This window comes from Chiloscyllium punctatum, chromosome 37, assembly GCF_047496795.1.
Source record: "Chiloscyllium punctatum isolate Juve2018m chromosome 37, sChiPun1.3, whole genome shotgun sequence".
NCBI lineage: Eukaryota > Metazoa > Chordata > Chondrichthyes > Orectolobiformes > Hemiscylliidae > Chiloscyllium > Chiloscyllium punctatum.
Window position 1 is genome coordinate 22,633,373 of NC_092775.1, and position 18,104 is coordinate 22,651,476.

General features: G+C 36.9%; 1 protein-coding gene across 2 annotated transcripts in view; it reads right to left on the bottom strand.

Moving 5' to 3' along the window:
• The window catches only part of rpn2 (ribophorin II), a 55,619-nt gene that overhangs the window by 9,123 nt on the left and 28,392 nt on the right, over positions 1–18,104 (bottom strand). For both annotated transcript variants that reach the window (XM_072556446.1, XM_072556445.1), the window contains exons 8-16: positions 17,333–17,451; positions 16,991–17,096; positions 13,930–14,021; positions 13,670–13,784; positions 11,895–12,089; positions 9,839–9,925; positions 7,895–7,990; positions 3,629–3,704; positions 560–689 (exon numbers count right to left, since the gene is read on the bottom strand). In XM_072556446.1, the coding sequence (XP_072412547.1) occupies positions 560–689; positions 3,629–3,704; positions 7,895–7,990; positions 9,839–9,925; positions 11,895–12,089; positions 13,670–13,784; positions 13,930–14,021; positions 16,991–17,096; positions 17,333–17,451 (1,016 nt within the window). The remainder of the gene's footprint in view (positions 1–559; positions 690–3,628; positions 3,705–7,894; positions 7,991–9,838; positions 9,926–11,894; positions 12,090–13,669; positions 13,785–13,929; positions 14,022–16,990; positions 17,097–17,332; positions 17,452–18,104) is intronic.

The following is an 18,104-nucleotide window of genomic DNA, read 5'->3' on the forward strand; positions in this document are numbered from 1 at the left end:
CCACACCCAATACAAGAATTTTTTAAAAAAGTTTCAAGTATCTGTGATAGTTTACCTAAAAACTAATGCTATACATTATAGTGCAATTAGTTTTTTTCTGTTTACACTGGAACTTGTATGTAGTAATTATGAAGTTTGAGAATCAGGAATCAAAATCACTCTTTGCAAAATCCTATTATCTGTGTAATTCCCATCATCGTTCCTGTTCAGCCCACTTTAATTAAGACTGTAATGGATCTCCAATAGTTTATTTTCTCAGTTATGTTGAGATCGCAATCAAAGACAGCAAACTCCACAGTTTAGATGCGCAGGGTGAAACTTCCACCTTCCAACAAATTGGCCCTCTGTGGATTGCTAAAGTCTTGATTATCTGAAAGTGTCTGCAGTTCCCATCATTTAGTATGCTGGAAGTTAAATATTTAATTTATTTATAACATCAATAAAATATTCAATGTTAACTGTAATTTAAAAATTCCTTTAAAAGCATTTAGCTTAAAACAATCAAACATACAGTGATAAAGAAACAACAAAGTATTTGGGATGGATGAGAATTCCTTACCTCTTTACTGCCTTCTGAGCTAACATTCTGTTCCCAGCAAAGAATGTGATGCTGCCAAGTATAGCAAGATACTGCAGAGTCTGAAACATGTTCAGTTGAGTCCAGTATACATACATGAGTCCCAACATTCCTGATGGAAGCAGAGCAAAAGGAAACTTTTAGTATTATCAGTATAGAGATCACTTAAGCTGAATTTAATCTGTGAGCAGCTAAATACTTCACTGACCAGGTCAAAATGAGGATGCTGTATGTGCTCATCAAGTTCTTTAGCAAACACTGATAGTTGTATTCAGATTTTCTTTTCATGCAACATAAATGTTTAAACTTCAGCTATCTATATGGAGCATCTGACTTCACTAGTTCTCTGAAACATTAGACTATTAAAGTACCTGCACCACAATTCTTCAAATCTTTAAACTGCTTCTTATTAGAAGACTAGCAGATCTAGACTTCAAATTGTACACCATCATTACTGAATTCCATTTCTCTCCCAAAACATATAGGCTGGCATGGTTCCAAGTCAATTAATTGCTAGACATTAGAAAACTAAATACAGTTTGACTTGGATTTCCAATCAATAGGTTCAAGCTAATCAATAACAATAATGCAATGACTCTTAAAGCACTTAGCAATGACAACCAATATTAATAGCCAAATTTTGCAGCGTAAGCCTTCATAGCTGTCCACAATGAAGCTAAATATGGAGCCCCTGCGGTCTTTCCCAAGTACATACAAAACTAGGATTTAAATTAGTTCAATTGTATTGTATTTAAAATTTTTTCGTGTCATTGTTTCATTTTCATTGGTGTCTTTACATCAAGTTGTAACTTCATCCTCACTTTCCGCTTGTGCCTAATATTTTCTTCTTGCCTAACAAATAATTTTGCAACAATGGGGGAATAAAAACACAACTCAATGAAAGCAAAATAGTCAAAAATGATTAAATCACAGGGAACAGCAACAATTTCTGAAATTAATAAAATTTTGCACAATTTCAAAATGGCAACCTATTCGCCCAACTGATGTTAAAGTTATTTCATATACAGGTAATTAAATGACTAATCTCCCACTTTAAGATCTTGTAAACAATTAACAAGCAGACATCCCATCATATTGTTCATACAATGTGAAAGACATTGTCTTATATTGATAGGATGCCCTATAATCATGATAAGGTAAATATTACTGTAAATAAGTGACAATTTAAGGCAGTAAAGACATTACCAACCCAGAATGTTTACTGGGGTGTTGAATGGGATCCTGAAGTTTAGCAGTGTTATAGATGGGCTGCTGGAGTTCCGTAGCATGGGGATGTCAGGCAGTTTAAACAGGCATTACTGTGGGAAGGGAATCTGTGGAATGCACAATTGAATGCAAGGATTTGCTGAATGACAGATTTCAGGCAGGTATTTGTTAACCGCAATGTGAGGGACAGGTAAATCCCACTTTTAGCAGTACTGGTTGGAGACTTTTGGGGAATTTTTGGATACATTAAATTCATTATTTGCAATTGGTTCTTGGAGATGTAATCTCGTCTGTTGTTATGCTAACGTAAAACCTCCAAGTAACACATAAGACCATTGCTTTCAGATCAATAAGATTTGTTAAATTTGAAAAAAAATGCATTTAAAAGAAAAAAACTCTCAAGACAGAGCACTAATAGCAGGGCTGCCATTTGATTCCTCTTTCCAAATATCCTTAAAGGACAGAGTATTGTTCTCCTCGTTGAACAGCTACTAGTGCTTTGATAATTTTAATTCTCTCTGAAATGACGGAGTCAAAAATCAACCTGATAATATAGCAGGTTTAATTTTCCAAATAACTTTGGGCAATTTGTTATAAAATCACAACAATCTTATTGCCATTGTCACAATTTTTTAAACACTAACAGATTTTAATTTCTGAGTTTTTAAAAGTAGACTTCAAAAGTCTTCAAATGATCTAAATTCATTCTGGTCCAGCAACGGCCAGAAATAAAGCAGGCAAGCTGTCTTTCATTTTGTCTCAAAACTGCTTGAATAGAGAAAGGTACAAGTGACATCTGAACGTTGAATATTCATTTGTCTAGCACAATATATAATAGCCAACCGTGTTAATTAAAAATAGCTTCTAAATTCAACATATGTTTTGAAAATTAAATTACAATGGAATATTTCTGAATATAATGCTCTTTTTGGAGCTTGTGGAACACAAAACAAAACCTACAACAACTGGGTATGTAAATGCAACATTCCCACATTAGAGAAAAAAGGAGGTTTTAAATAAAAGATTTCCAAATCTGTTCTTCAACTTTTCTTCAAATAATTTTGATAAATGTTTGAGTAGAAATATATAGCAAATTCCATCATTGTGGTTAAATACTGATCCACTGCAGGAAATCAGGTACACAGCAGATGCTCTGCACAACTGCACAATCCAACTTCAGCTTAGAGTCATAGCAGACATAATATCAGATTGACATCCAGAAAAATATTGGAGGAGTGGAAAGAAACAAAGGGCAATTTCATGCACAATTTTAACTATCCTGTGACAGACGTAATTTTATTATTTCTTTTTTGTCTAGGTTAAGTCCAGTACCTGGGCACACATTTAATAGAAAACTCACTATAAGTACTTGCTCCATTTGTTATTTTGGTGTTATATCCCGGATATCAGTTTTTTAAAAAAGGTACCACATTTGCTTATCATACAATCATTAGTTTGCAAACGAGCCCATTTAGCCCCTAAAGCTCCATGCTGACTTTCTTCAAAGTAACAAATTACGGTACTATTTCCCTCTTTTATTCCAGTGACCTCACAATTGTATTCCCTTTGAGTGCCAGTTGGATTTACTTACATTATCTTTACTTCCACCACACTTGCAAACAGCAATTTTTAAGTCATGACCATTTAATACATTTAAAAATGATAGGTTTTCTTCCCATATCTCCTGTATCTCTTTCCCAAAACCTTCAAGAATTAGCAGAGAGTCAGCCACTAGGAGCACCTTTTCTTTGTTTACCCTTTCTAAGCTGATCATAATCTTGTTCACTTGTATTAAATCATAATTTTAACTTTCTAAAAACTCACCAGCATGGCCCAAATGGAAGATGATGGTGCTCGGAGAAAAGGTGAAATTAGAGATATTGACACCAAGTTTGATCCACTGCAGAAAACATTTTAAAATTAAAAAACACAATCTGCAAAAGTAATATATTACTTTCACAAACACAAACAGGTCTCAAAAATATCACAATGTACAGCTCAACATGTCTTCTTTAAAAGATTTCATCTCATTCTTTTAACTTGCACAGCTTCGTACAGGGCGAAGTGTAAAGGATGGCAAAGAAAGCCCATCAAATCCAAAAATGATGCAACTTTCAGCAGGTCTGTTGCCAATAACATTAATTCTTGGGAAGTTCAAGCAAAAAAAGAGCAATTCCTGTGGAAGATCTCCCTCAGACTCGCTAGGCTGCCTAAGGTTGCTGAAAGCATATTGCTACAGATAACTGAATCTCTCCCCCACCTCCAAAAAATGGGTCCCAAACCATTTTAGAATAATAATGCAAAGGATCAAAAAACTGTAATCTGAACACCCCAAAGATCTCCTGCCTATCAAAAAGATGTTGTGAAACTTGAAAGGGTTCAGAAAAGATTTACAAGGATGTTGCCAGGTTTGGACGATTTGAGCTATAGGGAGAGGCTGAACAGGCCGGGGCTGTTTTCCTGCGGCGTCGGAGGCTGAGGGGTGACCTTATAGAGGTTTACAAAACTATAAGGGGCATGGATAGGGTAAATAGACAAAGTCTTTTCCCTGCGGTCGGCGAGTCCAGAACTAGAGGGCATAGGTTTAATGGTGAGAGGGGAAAGATATAAAAGAGACTTAAGGGGCAACGTTTTCATGCAGAGGGTGGTATGCGTATGGAATGAGCTGCCACAGGAAGTTGTGGAGGCTGGTAAAACTGCAACATTTAAGAGGCATTTGGATGGGTATGTGAAAAGGAAGGGTTTGGAGGGATATGAGCAGAGTGCTGGCAGGTGGGACTAGATTGGGTTGGGATATCTGGTCAGCATGGACGGGTTGGACCGAAGGGTGTGTTTCCATGCTGTACATCTCTATGACTCTTATCAGGAAAATCCTGAAATGAAACACCGAAGGCATTGCAATCACAAGTCTTCATGGTGTACATGCCATTTCCGTGGAAATTGTTTGTCACATACAGAAATTACTTATTTCTAAGCTTCTTATTTTTCGAACAAAGATAATGCTGACTCTTCAGCTCAATCTCACTTTTTCTAAAGTCAGGTTCATTTCCTGTAGGACTGGTTTTGAAGCTGGTCCCAAAGCAGTTTACTTACTGGTAGTTGGAAATCTCAATTTATTTATTGATACTAATACTTAAAAAAAGTATTTCATATACTTTCAGTTTTACCCTCAAAGTACCTCTCATACCTGAAATAGATATTAAGCATATTATTTACTTAGACTATGCTTAGTTAATATGAATCAGCACAGTAATAAAGTGTCACATTGACAATCAACTCATCTTGTACATTAAACTTACAGCTTCAGCTCATTAAAAAGGAGACAATTTTTGAGAATTTAGATTCTTTACAGGAAAATGCATTTGCACAAGGCTAAATGCAATAATTGCTTTTCTAGAAATAAATGCAACTATGTGGATCTGACCATATGCTTGTCGGTTTTTCTTATGTGCTATCTAAAGCAATTAGTAAAAGCCTCGCTGATAGCGGCCAAAGTCGTTAAGGTTATGCAGTTACTAAATTTACCATAGTAATTGAGTTCTCTTCATTCTTTATGTGAAACTGGGTCTAAAATTATTCAGTTCAGCTAATTCGAAACTAAATTCATCTTTGTCTAATTGGAGTATTCCAATCATTCCTAAAGGATTAAAGCTTAACTTGATGACAGTATAAGAAACAAATTCCTACATGTTCAACTAGTCTTCCAATTCCATTTAGCTTCAAATTAGCATTTTTAAAATGTATAAAAGTAACAGTATTTTTATTACAAAACATTCATATTGCAATTGAAATGAAAATCACAGAGTCAAAATTGAATCTAAGAGTATTCTACTCAGTTTGACAAATCTTTTAATTAAAAACTGAATAGTTACAATGACATGATGTTGTCACTGTAAAATTCAGTACACATGAAGATTGTAAAAACTGCATGTACGTTACTCTAGAGGACATTGAGCAAAACAGAATAACTCCCCTGTCATAGTTATTGCGCAAATGGGTTTGTGATGTTCAGTTCAATTTCTCATGAAACTCTGATCATGAACTATTCAATTGAACAGAGGACATTGTGGGCCTGGCTCCACTGAAGTTAATAATCAATTTCAAAATGCAATCAGAAACTAAGTTCAAAGTATTTACACCACTCTAGAAGTCGGTCTTGCCTTAGCAAGGGATTTCTTCTGATAGTTTTCCGCAGTAGATCAGGTAGCCAGAGCAGCGGTTGATTTGTAAATGTAGTTTGGTCTGCATCAGAGACAATCCATAGCTAACTTACATAGATCTATCAATATGTGCACACAAGAAATGGGAGAGATCACATGCCCGTCTAATTCTGGTAAGCTTTCAATAACATCCCAGATGAAAATGTCCAGGACAACACTGGTGCGGGAGAGTTGATGGGGGAAGATATAACAGGGGAGCCTAGTAGAAAATCACAGATCGGTAATGTAGAGGTTAATGCTCTGAAAAGTGTAAAGTCATGCATTTTAGGTGGACTAACAAGACAAAGAATGATCGGACCCATTGAAGTACAGTGGATCAAAGCAACCTTAGTGTGCATATCCATTAGCTCCTTGAAGTCAGTAGGACAGGTAAATAAGGTGGTTAAGAATACCTTCATTAATCAAGCCACTGAATACAAGAGCAAGGATGTTCTAATAGAGGAGGCCACAGCTGGAGGATAGTGTACAGTTCTGGTCATTACACAATAGAAAGGATACGAACGCACTAGAGAGGGTGCAGGATAGGTTTACTGGACTGGAGTAATTCAGCTATGAAGAGGGACTAAATAGGCTGGGGTTGTTTTCCTTAGAGTAGAGAATTTGGGGGGGGATCCAAACAAGGTGCACAGAGTTTGAACAGCATAGAATGGTAGACGAGGAGAATCTTTTCCCCAAATAGAGTGCTCAATAATCAGAGGGCACAGTTTTAAGCTAGGCAGCAGGAGGTTTAAGGGGATTTGAGGGATTTCTTTTCACTCAAAGTGTTTTCAGTATCTGAAATACTCTGCCTTGAAGTGTGATACAGGCAAGAACTCTGAAGACATTTAAGAGCTACTAGATGAGCATGTGAAAACCATAGCACACAAGGCCACGGAGCAAGTGTTGGAAATTATGTTTGGTGTATGCTCAGCGACCACAATGGGCTTCTTTCCATGCTGTAAAAATTACAGCTGTATGACCACCTCGATGGACAAGAGCAGCAAATGCAAGCCAACGTTAGCAAGCTACCCTCCTAGCCACTAACCACAGTGGGCATGGTGGGAGAGGACGGGGTTGGGGTCGTGCAGGGTTGGGGTGGGATTGGATAAGGTTGGGGGCAGGCGGGGGGAGCGGAAGGGAGTTGGCGGGGGTGGGGTCGGCAGGGCAGGAGCGGATGGAGTTGGGGTTGGGTGGGATTGGGGGCCAGCGGGCGGTGACTCATGCGCGACATGCTTTTGCCTAATCTCCTGAACGGGGAGCAGACGTCACAGAAAACTCCGAGCCCCAGAGGAAATCAAATAACCGAATAATCAATTATCTGAACGAAATAGTGCCCACCCATCTCGTTCGGATAATCGAGGTTCCTTGTAACTAAATTTGGATATATATTGCCATTCTTTCATTGTCACTGGGTCAAAATCCTAAAAGCATTGTGACTCTACCTACAGAAGTGGATTGCAGCAGTTCAAGTTAGCAACTCCATCACCTTCTCAAAGTCAACTAAGGATGGGCAATACATGCTTGCTATGTCAGCAAAGCCCACATACCCTGAATGAATAAAAATAAAATTCTCAAATAGTTAAGATCAAGTGTCAGCAGGCCGTGAAGACATTTCCCACAGGACCCCATAATGAACTGAAAACCTTTCAATGTTTTAATTACAAGAGCATTTTTCTCAGAAGTTGATTGACCCTTCTCAGGGTAATAAAGGATGACATTAAATAATCTTTAATTTTAATATTAGAATATGCAATTCATAATTCCTTATAAGACCTCAGTAAAAACACATGGCTAAAATGTCTTTTCTTAGTTAATTTGAGGCCAGTTCACTTGAATTAAAATTCCAGTCAAAGCCCACAATCTTAAAAACTTGGACAAAACTACTACGTACCAGAATTATAAGCAGTAAGAGGGGTGCTAGAACAAGGGCAGTGAAAGTATTTGAGACTGCAATGGGTGGCTTCTTTTCAGGCTCCCGAAACAGGTGCTGTGAAGAGAATAATATTTAAATGCTTACTATTTTCAAAAACAAGCAGAGTCTAAAAGAAAATCAATGACTATATTGCAGCTAACATTAAAAATCATTTTCTTACATTAAAACAATCAACACATTTGTATTATTATGGGTGCCATTCTAAGTTTAAAGTCTTGAAACGCTATTTCAAAATAATCAATTAAATGGATAGGTTTTTGGTTTACAAAATTCATGTATCTGCTTAATAAAAGTGTGACCCAGAGCAAAGAACTGAAGCAACTTGCAAATGTGCATGTTCTTTGAGCGCTATGTCCCATTCATAGATCAATTACTTCTGAAAGAGTGGGAAGTTAACTGGGGGATGGGGTTGGGAAAGCTGGGGGTTGCAATGTGGTAACAGCTTGCCCAATCACAATAAGAAACAATAGATCAGGCTAAAAATACCCAAGTCTTTTTAAATTCACTCAGTAGAAAAACAGAAGATGACAATTCAGATTTAAAAACCTTCCTCTGTCTTGCAAGTGCATTTTGATGGGAACAGAAGATGGTTAATTGGCATTGATATTAGCAGTAAACAAAACAAGGCAGAATGTAGGAAGGTAACAAGTTGGAATAGATGCCTGACCTTGGAGTCTGCTAGAAGAAAGGATAGTTAACATTAACCATGCAGATCAACATGCTAGTAGAGTTCCAACAGGGACACCAGTCCCAGATATCAAATTGTTCCCTTTGACCCTGCCATGCCATGCTCTGCCACCAGCATTTACAGTACAACCAAAGAGAACATGGGAGGTAAAGTCTGAAAATTGGAAGTTTAAGGTCAAAAAAGCCCCTGGTAGATAAATGATGGGTGTGCCAAGATGGCAGATGAAATTTAATACATGGGGGTGTATATTAAAAAAAGGAAAATATAAAAATTTGATTTACACTGGAAAAAGAACAAGTAATGTGTGACTGAGTTCAAATACAAAAGATAGTGAAGAGTGTAGATAAACAGAGCAATCCAAATCTGTAATTTCCCAAAAATCGGCAGGCATGCAAAGCTATTGATGAGGACAATGGGAAGTTGGGGTAAGTGACAGAGAATAAAAACCTTATAGTAAGCTTGCAGTCCAATTATTGAACGGACAGTAAAACCATAGAGAACTAACAGCAAAAAATAACTTCAAGAATATGAAATTATGGTTACATAGAGAGACTTTAAAGAAAAACTATCCCTTCAGGTTGGATAGTCAAGATCATTAATTTTTCAACATAAGAGTGAACAGAGATGATTAATCATTTCATTAAGCAAATAGCGATTAGAACACAGACAAGGAATAACTGAGGCAAGAGGAACACTGCAATTTGTAAAGAGGAATATTGATACCTATTGAGTATGACAAACTTATACACACTGGCAACATATACTGAACTTTACTCTTCTCAAACTTAGATAAATTAATATGTTGTATTAATGTGCAATTGGATCTGATAGCTCACAGCTGGAAGCACCATGAAGAATAGTTTACATTTGGTTGTGGGTCGTGGTTCCTGTACTATAAATTTAATTTATGCCACTTTTTGGGTTATTGATTGCATAAATTGAGTGTTTAAAAATGGATCTGTATATGAAATTGATGCATCGACTGGATTTAGAGACATCACCGGCATTTTTAACACCTCTGTCCAAAATGTGGTATTATCTCAAGGAAATACATAATAATCTACAGGTGGTCACGTGGTATGAGTTACATAATTAGTACAATTCATTGTGTACACTGTAAAACATCTTGTTTTTCTAATCAACAGTATAATATTCTAACAACACAACATTTTATTTTATTGACATCTGTTTAGGGGTACTTTACCAAGTTTTACCTGAATTTCAGGCTTAGGGGCAAAGACATTCTGAGTTTGCACAGGAGTTGGAACCTCTTCATCAGGAAACTTAATAGCAACATCAGCCTAGGAGGGAATTTTAAAAAAATGTAGATTTACTGCTTGCATTTAGACAAAACTCATTACAAAAGTCTTGGTCGTAATGTGACTTCCTAGTTTTTGTGCTTGAATTACAAACAACTGAAATATTTCATGCCAAGTTAAGTTGTCTAAAGCACATGTTTAGAACATGAAAGAGATTAAGGCATGAAAAGCTATTCCCCCCAACCCACCCCCAGTGAATTCCTTTAATGTTGTACAAATGGTGCATTTTTCGCATTATAACTTTACTGTAATCAAACAAAATTACTTAATGTTGAAAATATCCTGTTCCATTTAAATAAGAAAAATATACATGCGTAGCTTCTTGAACATAATAAACCATTCCAAGGTCCTTAATAGAAGTCTGGTTAAATAAAAACATACTGATACATATTGAGATATATTTGGCCAGGCCTGGTTAAAGAAGTTGGCTTGAAAGGACATCTTAAAGGAGGATTAGAAACATAGTTCGAAATCCAGTCAGTGAACTGAAAACTAGTAGCTTTCAAAAAACCAGTTTTCACATTTGATAGCAAAGGACTAATTAATTACAAGATGTTTGACAACAACTACTTTCACAAGACCAGTTGCTATAGGTTAATAATTCTGATGCATTGGACAGAAAGAGTGCGTAACAATTTTTATGTGATGAATTTCACAAAAATACTTTAGATAGCCATTTTAACTCTGGTTTCCAATCATTTTTTAAAAACAGTTTTGCACTGAACACGACCAACTCTGGAGCTCATTAGGTATTAGGAGTAATAAACATTTACCCTTATACTTTGTTTTGACTGGACTTGAACAATTACAAAACTCCTTTATAGAACTCCATGGAACAATTATGTGAGTTGGTAAACAGCATAGCAGATGGACTGACAAATCCCATAGTTATGTTTGTTATTTGTTTCTAAATATTAGAATATAGAGAGTCCACAATGCATCAAAAACACTGAACTAGACGCAATGACAATCTAATACTTCACAAAGGGATTCTATTGGACTTACTATGTTTTAGATGACTATTATTCAATAATCAAACGTGGGTTCTCATTGAGATTACCGTAAATTTGGATTAGAAAACAAGCCAAACTGATAAATTTGCTTACTAAGGGAAAAATTGTTACAATATTTTCTACTGCAGTTACATTTTGAAAATATTAAATACAAAATACATGAGAAAACTAATTCTGATTTTTTTAAAAAGCAGGATGTATAAGTTTTAACTGGCTTGGATGTACAGTTACTTTGAATATGGATGAAGATTGGACTGGCAATCAGATGGAGTTCTAACTGTCCTGAATCATGGAACATTTCCTTCTTTTGTACTGTGACATTAGGTAATTTGACTGACAGTGAATTATAGTCTTCAATATAGCATGTGTGAACTTTGCTCTGGAGTCATGTAGTAGAAAAAAAAAGCTCAAAATACAAATGCCATTTAGTAATGAGAAAAAGAACTGTACATTCTGATATTGTGACAGGATGGGAGCTCTAATGGATGAGGTGTGCTGAGCACAATATTCACTGAGCTTAAGATCAAAGGTATGCTCAAAAAGGTAGTGATCATATTTTGTTTTTCACTTTACTGCACTGGACAAAGAAATTAAAACTATTTTGCCTGGAACAAGAGGTATAAAACAATGGTAGTTTATTTTTCTAAAAACACACTCAAGCACTCTGGTTATTTTCAGTCAATTGTAAAACAGCTTTGTAATGTCAGCATTCTGAGAACAAACAGCATACATTTATCATATTAAAATGAAATCATACCCTTAAACATTACCAGTATAACTGCAAAACTTCAAGTCTTGGTTTATCAAACACATCCAAGCAACATAAACATAGTCAGAAAATTACTGGGATTGTTAAAATAAGCACTACAGGATTCACTTCCATTAGTATTAACATCTTTGAAAAATAAATAATTTTCAACTGGAGAACAAAGACTTACCAGGTGCCAGAGAATTGGGTTTTCAATTGTTGCATCTCCAATAATCAAAAAGAGGGAATAGGTTCCAGAAACTGAGTTAAATTCAGATTTTCTTTCTGCCACATCTAGGTCAAATTTGTACACTTTTTTACTGTCTGGTTCTGCCACAAAAACGACCTCCTGATCAGTCTTCTGATTGTAGAGACGTACAAAAGTCTAAAACATACGATGTACCTTGTTATTAAATACTGCACAAGCAAATTATTGAGAAGGTCGATATTTTACAACAGACAATAATAAATTACTGCACAGAAAATGCACAACCAATATTGCACACTGCACTAACAATTCACAAAGTTATAACTTTGCAACGTATAGGCCTTGCTGCAGTGACAGGAAAGTGTGCTCATCAATTTTTAAGTAAAAAATTGATGTAGGCAGATTTCCCCAATTCCTCAAATTCGCTCTGTTTGGCTACTTTCATCTTTACATCATTCCTATCATACTGCTTGCTTGCAATAAAAAAAACCCACTATAAATCAAAATTGTTCCTTGGAATAGCTTAAGCAATTTGGCAAATGGAATTATGAAGACTGCTGCAACGTTTTATTGGCATGGGGGTGGGGGAGAGGTGGCAGTACTGCAGGAAATAGAATTAATATAGAAATTTGGCTACAATCTTATTAAAAGCAGTGTGGGGTAATGCAAAATTCTTGTTTCAATCTTAAATCAGGCAGAGCACAGATGCTTAGTAGAGAATAATGTAGCAATTCTTTACACAAAAAGGATAGCCGAGAAACAAAAGTATTTATGATTCAGTCTATCTGCAGTAAAATTCTGTGGACAGAAGCAAAAAATAAACACGTCTAGGTATGTTCAACAGATCAGGTAGCATTTGCAGAGAGAACCAGAGTTAAATGTTTCAGGTTGATACTTTATCATCAGACTAATACTAAATATATTGCCTTAGCTGATAAAATCATTTCTCTCCTTTGGAATTGGTGAGTTATCCTAACTTCTTGGAGCTGGGAATGTCGCCAATATGATGGGGGAGGTTGCCAGGAGGCATGCCTGAGGTCTTCTCTCAACCAGTGTTTTTCCATAAGCAGAATCCTTGGTGAAACTGCTGAACAGTAGCTCATTAAGGGCCCTTTCCACAATCATGAGAATCTTACTTGAATCAGAAGATCTCTCAGGATGGTGAAGGGATCATCCTTTATTGGCATTCCATGGACTGTAGAAGGGTTTAACAGTGGCAGTGGTCACCTCCAAAGCAATGGAATATAAGCACCATTTCCTACACTTGAATGCTGGAGCTTGCAGCAAGCCTGGACCAAGCTTCTCTTCATTAAACTTCCCTCTCTACTAAAAAATTGAGATGCCCTGTCCCTGGGTCTGCAACCTCAGCAGTGATCCCTGCCAGCAGGAGCGATGACCCACTTAACAAGCTGTCGGGACTTAGGGTTTGAAGTCATCCTCAAGTAGACTACAGCCTCTAATTGGATGCCACTGACAATGTGCCCCTCTCCCACCCTTTCCTGGGATGGATAGTCACCTCTTTTGGCTCTGGAGGTGGGACTTTGGCTGACCCTGAAAAGCTTTGCCCATTGATCTGGACTGATACTAAGGGCATTTCCCCATAATAAGTTTGAACACATCAATTCACGCGAGTGTCTTGGTGTGTTGTGTGTTCTAATTCTAGAACAGAAACTCTGCAGGTCAAAACTACAAGTGCATCCTTGTTTCAAGAGGCAAATAAAAAAGACACAGTTGGAATTAAACTGTACAATACATACTTGATGTGGAGTAAGCTCAGTTCCAGTATTCACATCTACCAACTGGAATGATAATGCAAAGCTCTGGTGACTGTCAGCAGCAACAAGCCCCTTGGCTTTTGACGGATAAGTCACCCTAATGGGAATTAATATTGAAAACTAAATTTTAAAAATATTCTTAATTATCTATGTATTTAAAAATTCAGAAACATCATTTCAATTTCAAAAGTGGCACATATTACTACAAATGTTTCAGCATATTTAATACTAATTTGCTGTACCTGGTGGTCTTTGGTGAAATGCTTTGATCCCTGTCAACTACTGAGAGGTCAACATTAGTGATATCGACTTCAGTGGCAACCTTGACTTTGATCTAAAATCAGAAAGATAGACAAGTTAGAGACTTATAAATCACTACTGATGTAAGAACAATGCCAACAAAGTCTCAATAAATAGGAAAAGCAACAAAGTTTTAGAATAGACATCAACACCATGTGTGAACATTATGGAGTGCCCAAGTTACCCTCAGCCATGGTGTATTGCCAAAAGCAGAAGGCCGGAATATACACTGATATGGAGGATCAGCCATGACTATTTTGAATGATGGAGCAGGCTTGAAGGGCTGATTTGGCCTACTCTCTCTTCTAGATCTAAGTTTCTAACAAAATTGAACTCTATTAAATGTCTATGTCTTTGTGGATGACAATTTTCAAATTTTGACAAGCTGCAAGCCAATGCATCAGACAAAATGTTTGTAGAAATGAACATCGGCTACTATCTTCCACATCTAGATGTGACTGAACTCTCCTAATATGGCGGCAGCATGATTTAGATCAGTCACTTGTCAAAATTGATGAAAAAACTGATATTTAAATAATTACAGAGGGCATGTTGTTTCTTATGGAAGGTGATTCTAAGAATTTTCATTTTTGAAATGAATGTTTTAAAGGTAAGACTACAGAAAACAAGTTCACATATGGTAAGGCCTCATTAGTGAATCAATAAAAATTTGACAGAAACGCTGTGGAGGAACAAGGTTAAATGTAAACCTGAAAAAATACTGTTGAGTTGCCAGACTGCCATTCATTGTATTAAATCAGACCAGAAAGAGACTTTGATATTATAACACTGGGTAACTCAGGATAAAGAAATCTGTTCAGCGCCATTCAATTCTTTTACTTTGATGTGCATGACCAGTCTTCTGGTGGACACAGAATATGAAACCTAATAATTTTCTCATGTTATCAAATTACCCAGTTTATATTCTCACAGATCAGTGTCACTTAGACAAGGTGGCCTATTAGACTTGGTTTCAACTAATCACTACAGGCAAGATTAGGAATTTCAGTGAAAGAAGCATAAATACCAACCATACAGACTGGACAACCATTAAACCTATTTATCTTTAAACACTGTTTGCAAAGGTTTTGGTACAAGCATTTGAGGCCTCTAAATTCCACAACCTTACATGAACACTTTGACACCTCTAAGTCAACTTGCAGAAAATGAGTAGTGGTAAGTTTGTCATTTAAGTACATTATAACAGTAACTGATAACCCAGGCTCCAACTATTTGATCGGCATCTCTAAAAAAAAGTTCCAAAATTAACCGCTTCCCAACGTTCTTAAGTTTCTACAGAAATACAAAAAGTAAAATCTTTTCATTCTAACCAAATCTCATGTCGATCAACCTGATCAACTACTGCCACCTGTATTCAATTCAGAAGCATCCAACTATGCTTTGATGAACTACATTGTTGACACAGATTTATCAAAAGATTTAGTATATTTTGTGGCAATGTCACTTAACATCTCTAAACAATGCTATAGCCTCAAATTGGCATTTTACATTCCTATATTTGCAGTCACTAGATATTTTGTCCCTCCATCTGCAGTTTCTCCCCCAGACACCAAAAACAAACTACAACTACACTCACTACTACTTTAAACTTCTGACCAAAGACAAGAGTTTGCAAAATTCAGCTGTACAGCTGCCTTGCCCACACTTTCTGGCATATCCACAGACTGCTTTAACTTTTTGGATTTCTAACCTCCCACCTCTAAGTTACATTTGTAAAATGTCATTAAAATGCCTCATAGGTAAATATGATTTCTCATCAAACAACTCCAAGTTTTAAAATGAAACTAAAAACGATTAACGTCGTCTTCTGCTGAACATACAAAATAAGTTAATCTTCAAATTATATATTTTATTAATATTCATCCAAGCACATGCGTGAAAAAATGTTCAAAATTGCTCATGCACAAACCTGTCTATTGAAGAATGCCATCTAATAGGCAATGAAATAACCATTTTGGTTAAGATTAGATTCCCTAGTGTGGAAACAGGCCTTTTTAGCCCAATTAATCCATACCGACCCTCTGAAGAGTAACCCACCCAGACCCATTTCCCTCTGACTAATGCACCTAACTCTACGGGCAATTAAGCATGACCAATTCACCTAACCTGCACATCCTTGGACTGTGGGAGGAAACCGGAGCACCCGGAGGAAACCCATGCTGACATGGGGAGAATGTGCAAACTCCACACAGACAGTCACCAGAGGCTGGAATTGAACCTAGGCCCTGGCGCTGTGAGACAGCAGTGCTAACCACTGTGCCACCATGCCACCCAGTGTCCTTGTATAACTCACTGACAAGAATTTTTTGATTGGTCTAATTTCAACAGCATCTTCAATACAATCCTTACATACACGGTTTCAAACATTCCATCTTCCTTCTGATTTATTCTCTACTTTCCATGCTAACAAGAAATATATTAAAATGTTTTGTCTGATTCTTTTTCCAAGCCTCTCTCTCAATTGCTGTGCAAGTCTCTTCTTGATGTTTTTAAATCTTCTGCACAACATCCATGTGTTAATTTATTGATGTTCCCAATTCTATCCTGAACATTATTTATGGAATTATTATACATAGCAAGGTATGCTGGATTAGAAATAGGCACCTGTATTAGAAAAAGAAAAATTTAAGAATTGGTGAAACACTACTAAAGAAAGAAGGAAGCCTAAGGACCTGCAGGAAAGGATGGGGGACAGGACGAAAGTTAAAGCAACATGTAAACCAAGGGAGATCAGATTAGTGTACGGCAGGCAGCAGGCAATGAGCGCAAAGCAAAGGTGGCAGCATCTGTGGAGACAAAAACAGAGCTAATGTTTCAAGTCCAGTAAGATATTTCTTCAGACCACACAGTTATGAAATAAAACCAGGAGTCCACAATCATTGATACAACTACATTCATCAAAATAATGTCAGTAGAACTGCTCTTTCATATTTATAGATGATTTAAAAAAAAAGCCTATGCCAGTTAAAGCAAAGCACATACCTCCACATGGTTTCCTATAAAACGGCTATCACCCTCCACACTGAGAGAAAAGTCATAATATCCACTTGGTGGCTTTACTTCCATAAAATTCATCTCAAAGATATCACTAATGGAAAAAAAATGTGAACATCATAGTGTGATCCTTTGACGAATAACAATAACTCAAAGCTGTTTGTTATAGCTAAATTATCAATGACTTTTTGCATTCATATAGCCAATAGCCTATTGCTAAACATTACGTACAAGTGATTTATGCTCATGACATGGTGAAATTTGGTGTTAACCATTTCAGGTGGTCTACAGAAACAAGAAAAAATACACACACACAATCTTTTTTCTTACCCTTTCAAAGCAAAGGATGTTTGTTGAAGAACTGTGTTTTTTGCCATTGTAGACTTGGCACTTTCAACCTGAACATCAGCTGAAGTCAGACTCTCAGACAAAATATTTGTCACATGCAACTGGAAACAAGCAATGAAAGAAAGATTAAGAGAAGAATATGATAAATGCTTTGAGATATGCCACTTCACAGAAGATATGTTCTAACTGTAGGTCAAATGGTGCTGCTTTTAAAATATAATCTTAAACACAGGTGAATACAATTGGCCTCTTGGGGGCATTACAATCTGCACTGTTTGCAGTGATTTTTAAAAATCTTTCAGAGAATGTAGGAGAGGCCTTTAAACTGAGCGGCTTTTTAGGCTATTTTAGAAGGCCGGTAAGAAGCAACTATACTGCTGTACATCGAGACTCACACGTCAGCCAGTGTCAGTAAGAATCTATTTGTCAGCTACATCGAACAGTTCCTTTTCAGTACCTGCACAGGCACAGTATCCTAACTTTTCCGCCGTTACATTGACGACTGCATCGGTGCAGCGTCCTGCACCCAGGCTGAACTGGAACAGTTCATAGACTTTGCCCACAACTTCCACCCCGCCCTCAAAATAACTTGGTCCATCTCAGACACCTCCCTCCCCTTTCTTGACCTCATCATTTCCATTTCCGGCAACAGTCTCCAGACGGTCATTTACTACAAACCTACAGACTCCCATAACTACCTGGACTACACCTCCTCCCACCCAGTACCCTGCAAGAACTCCATCCCATTCTCCCA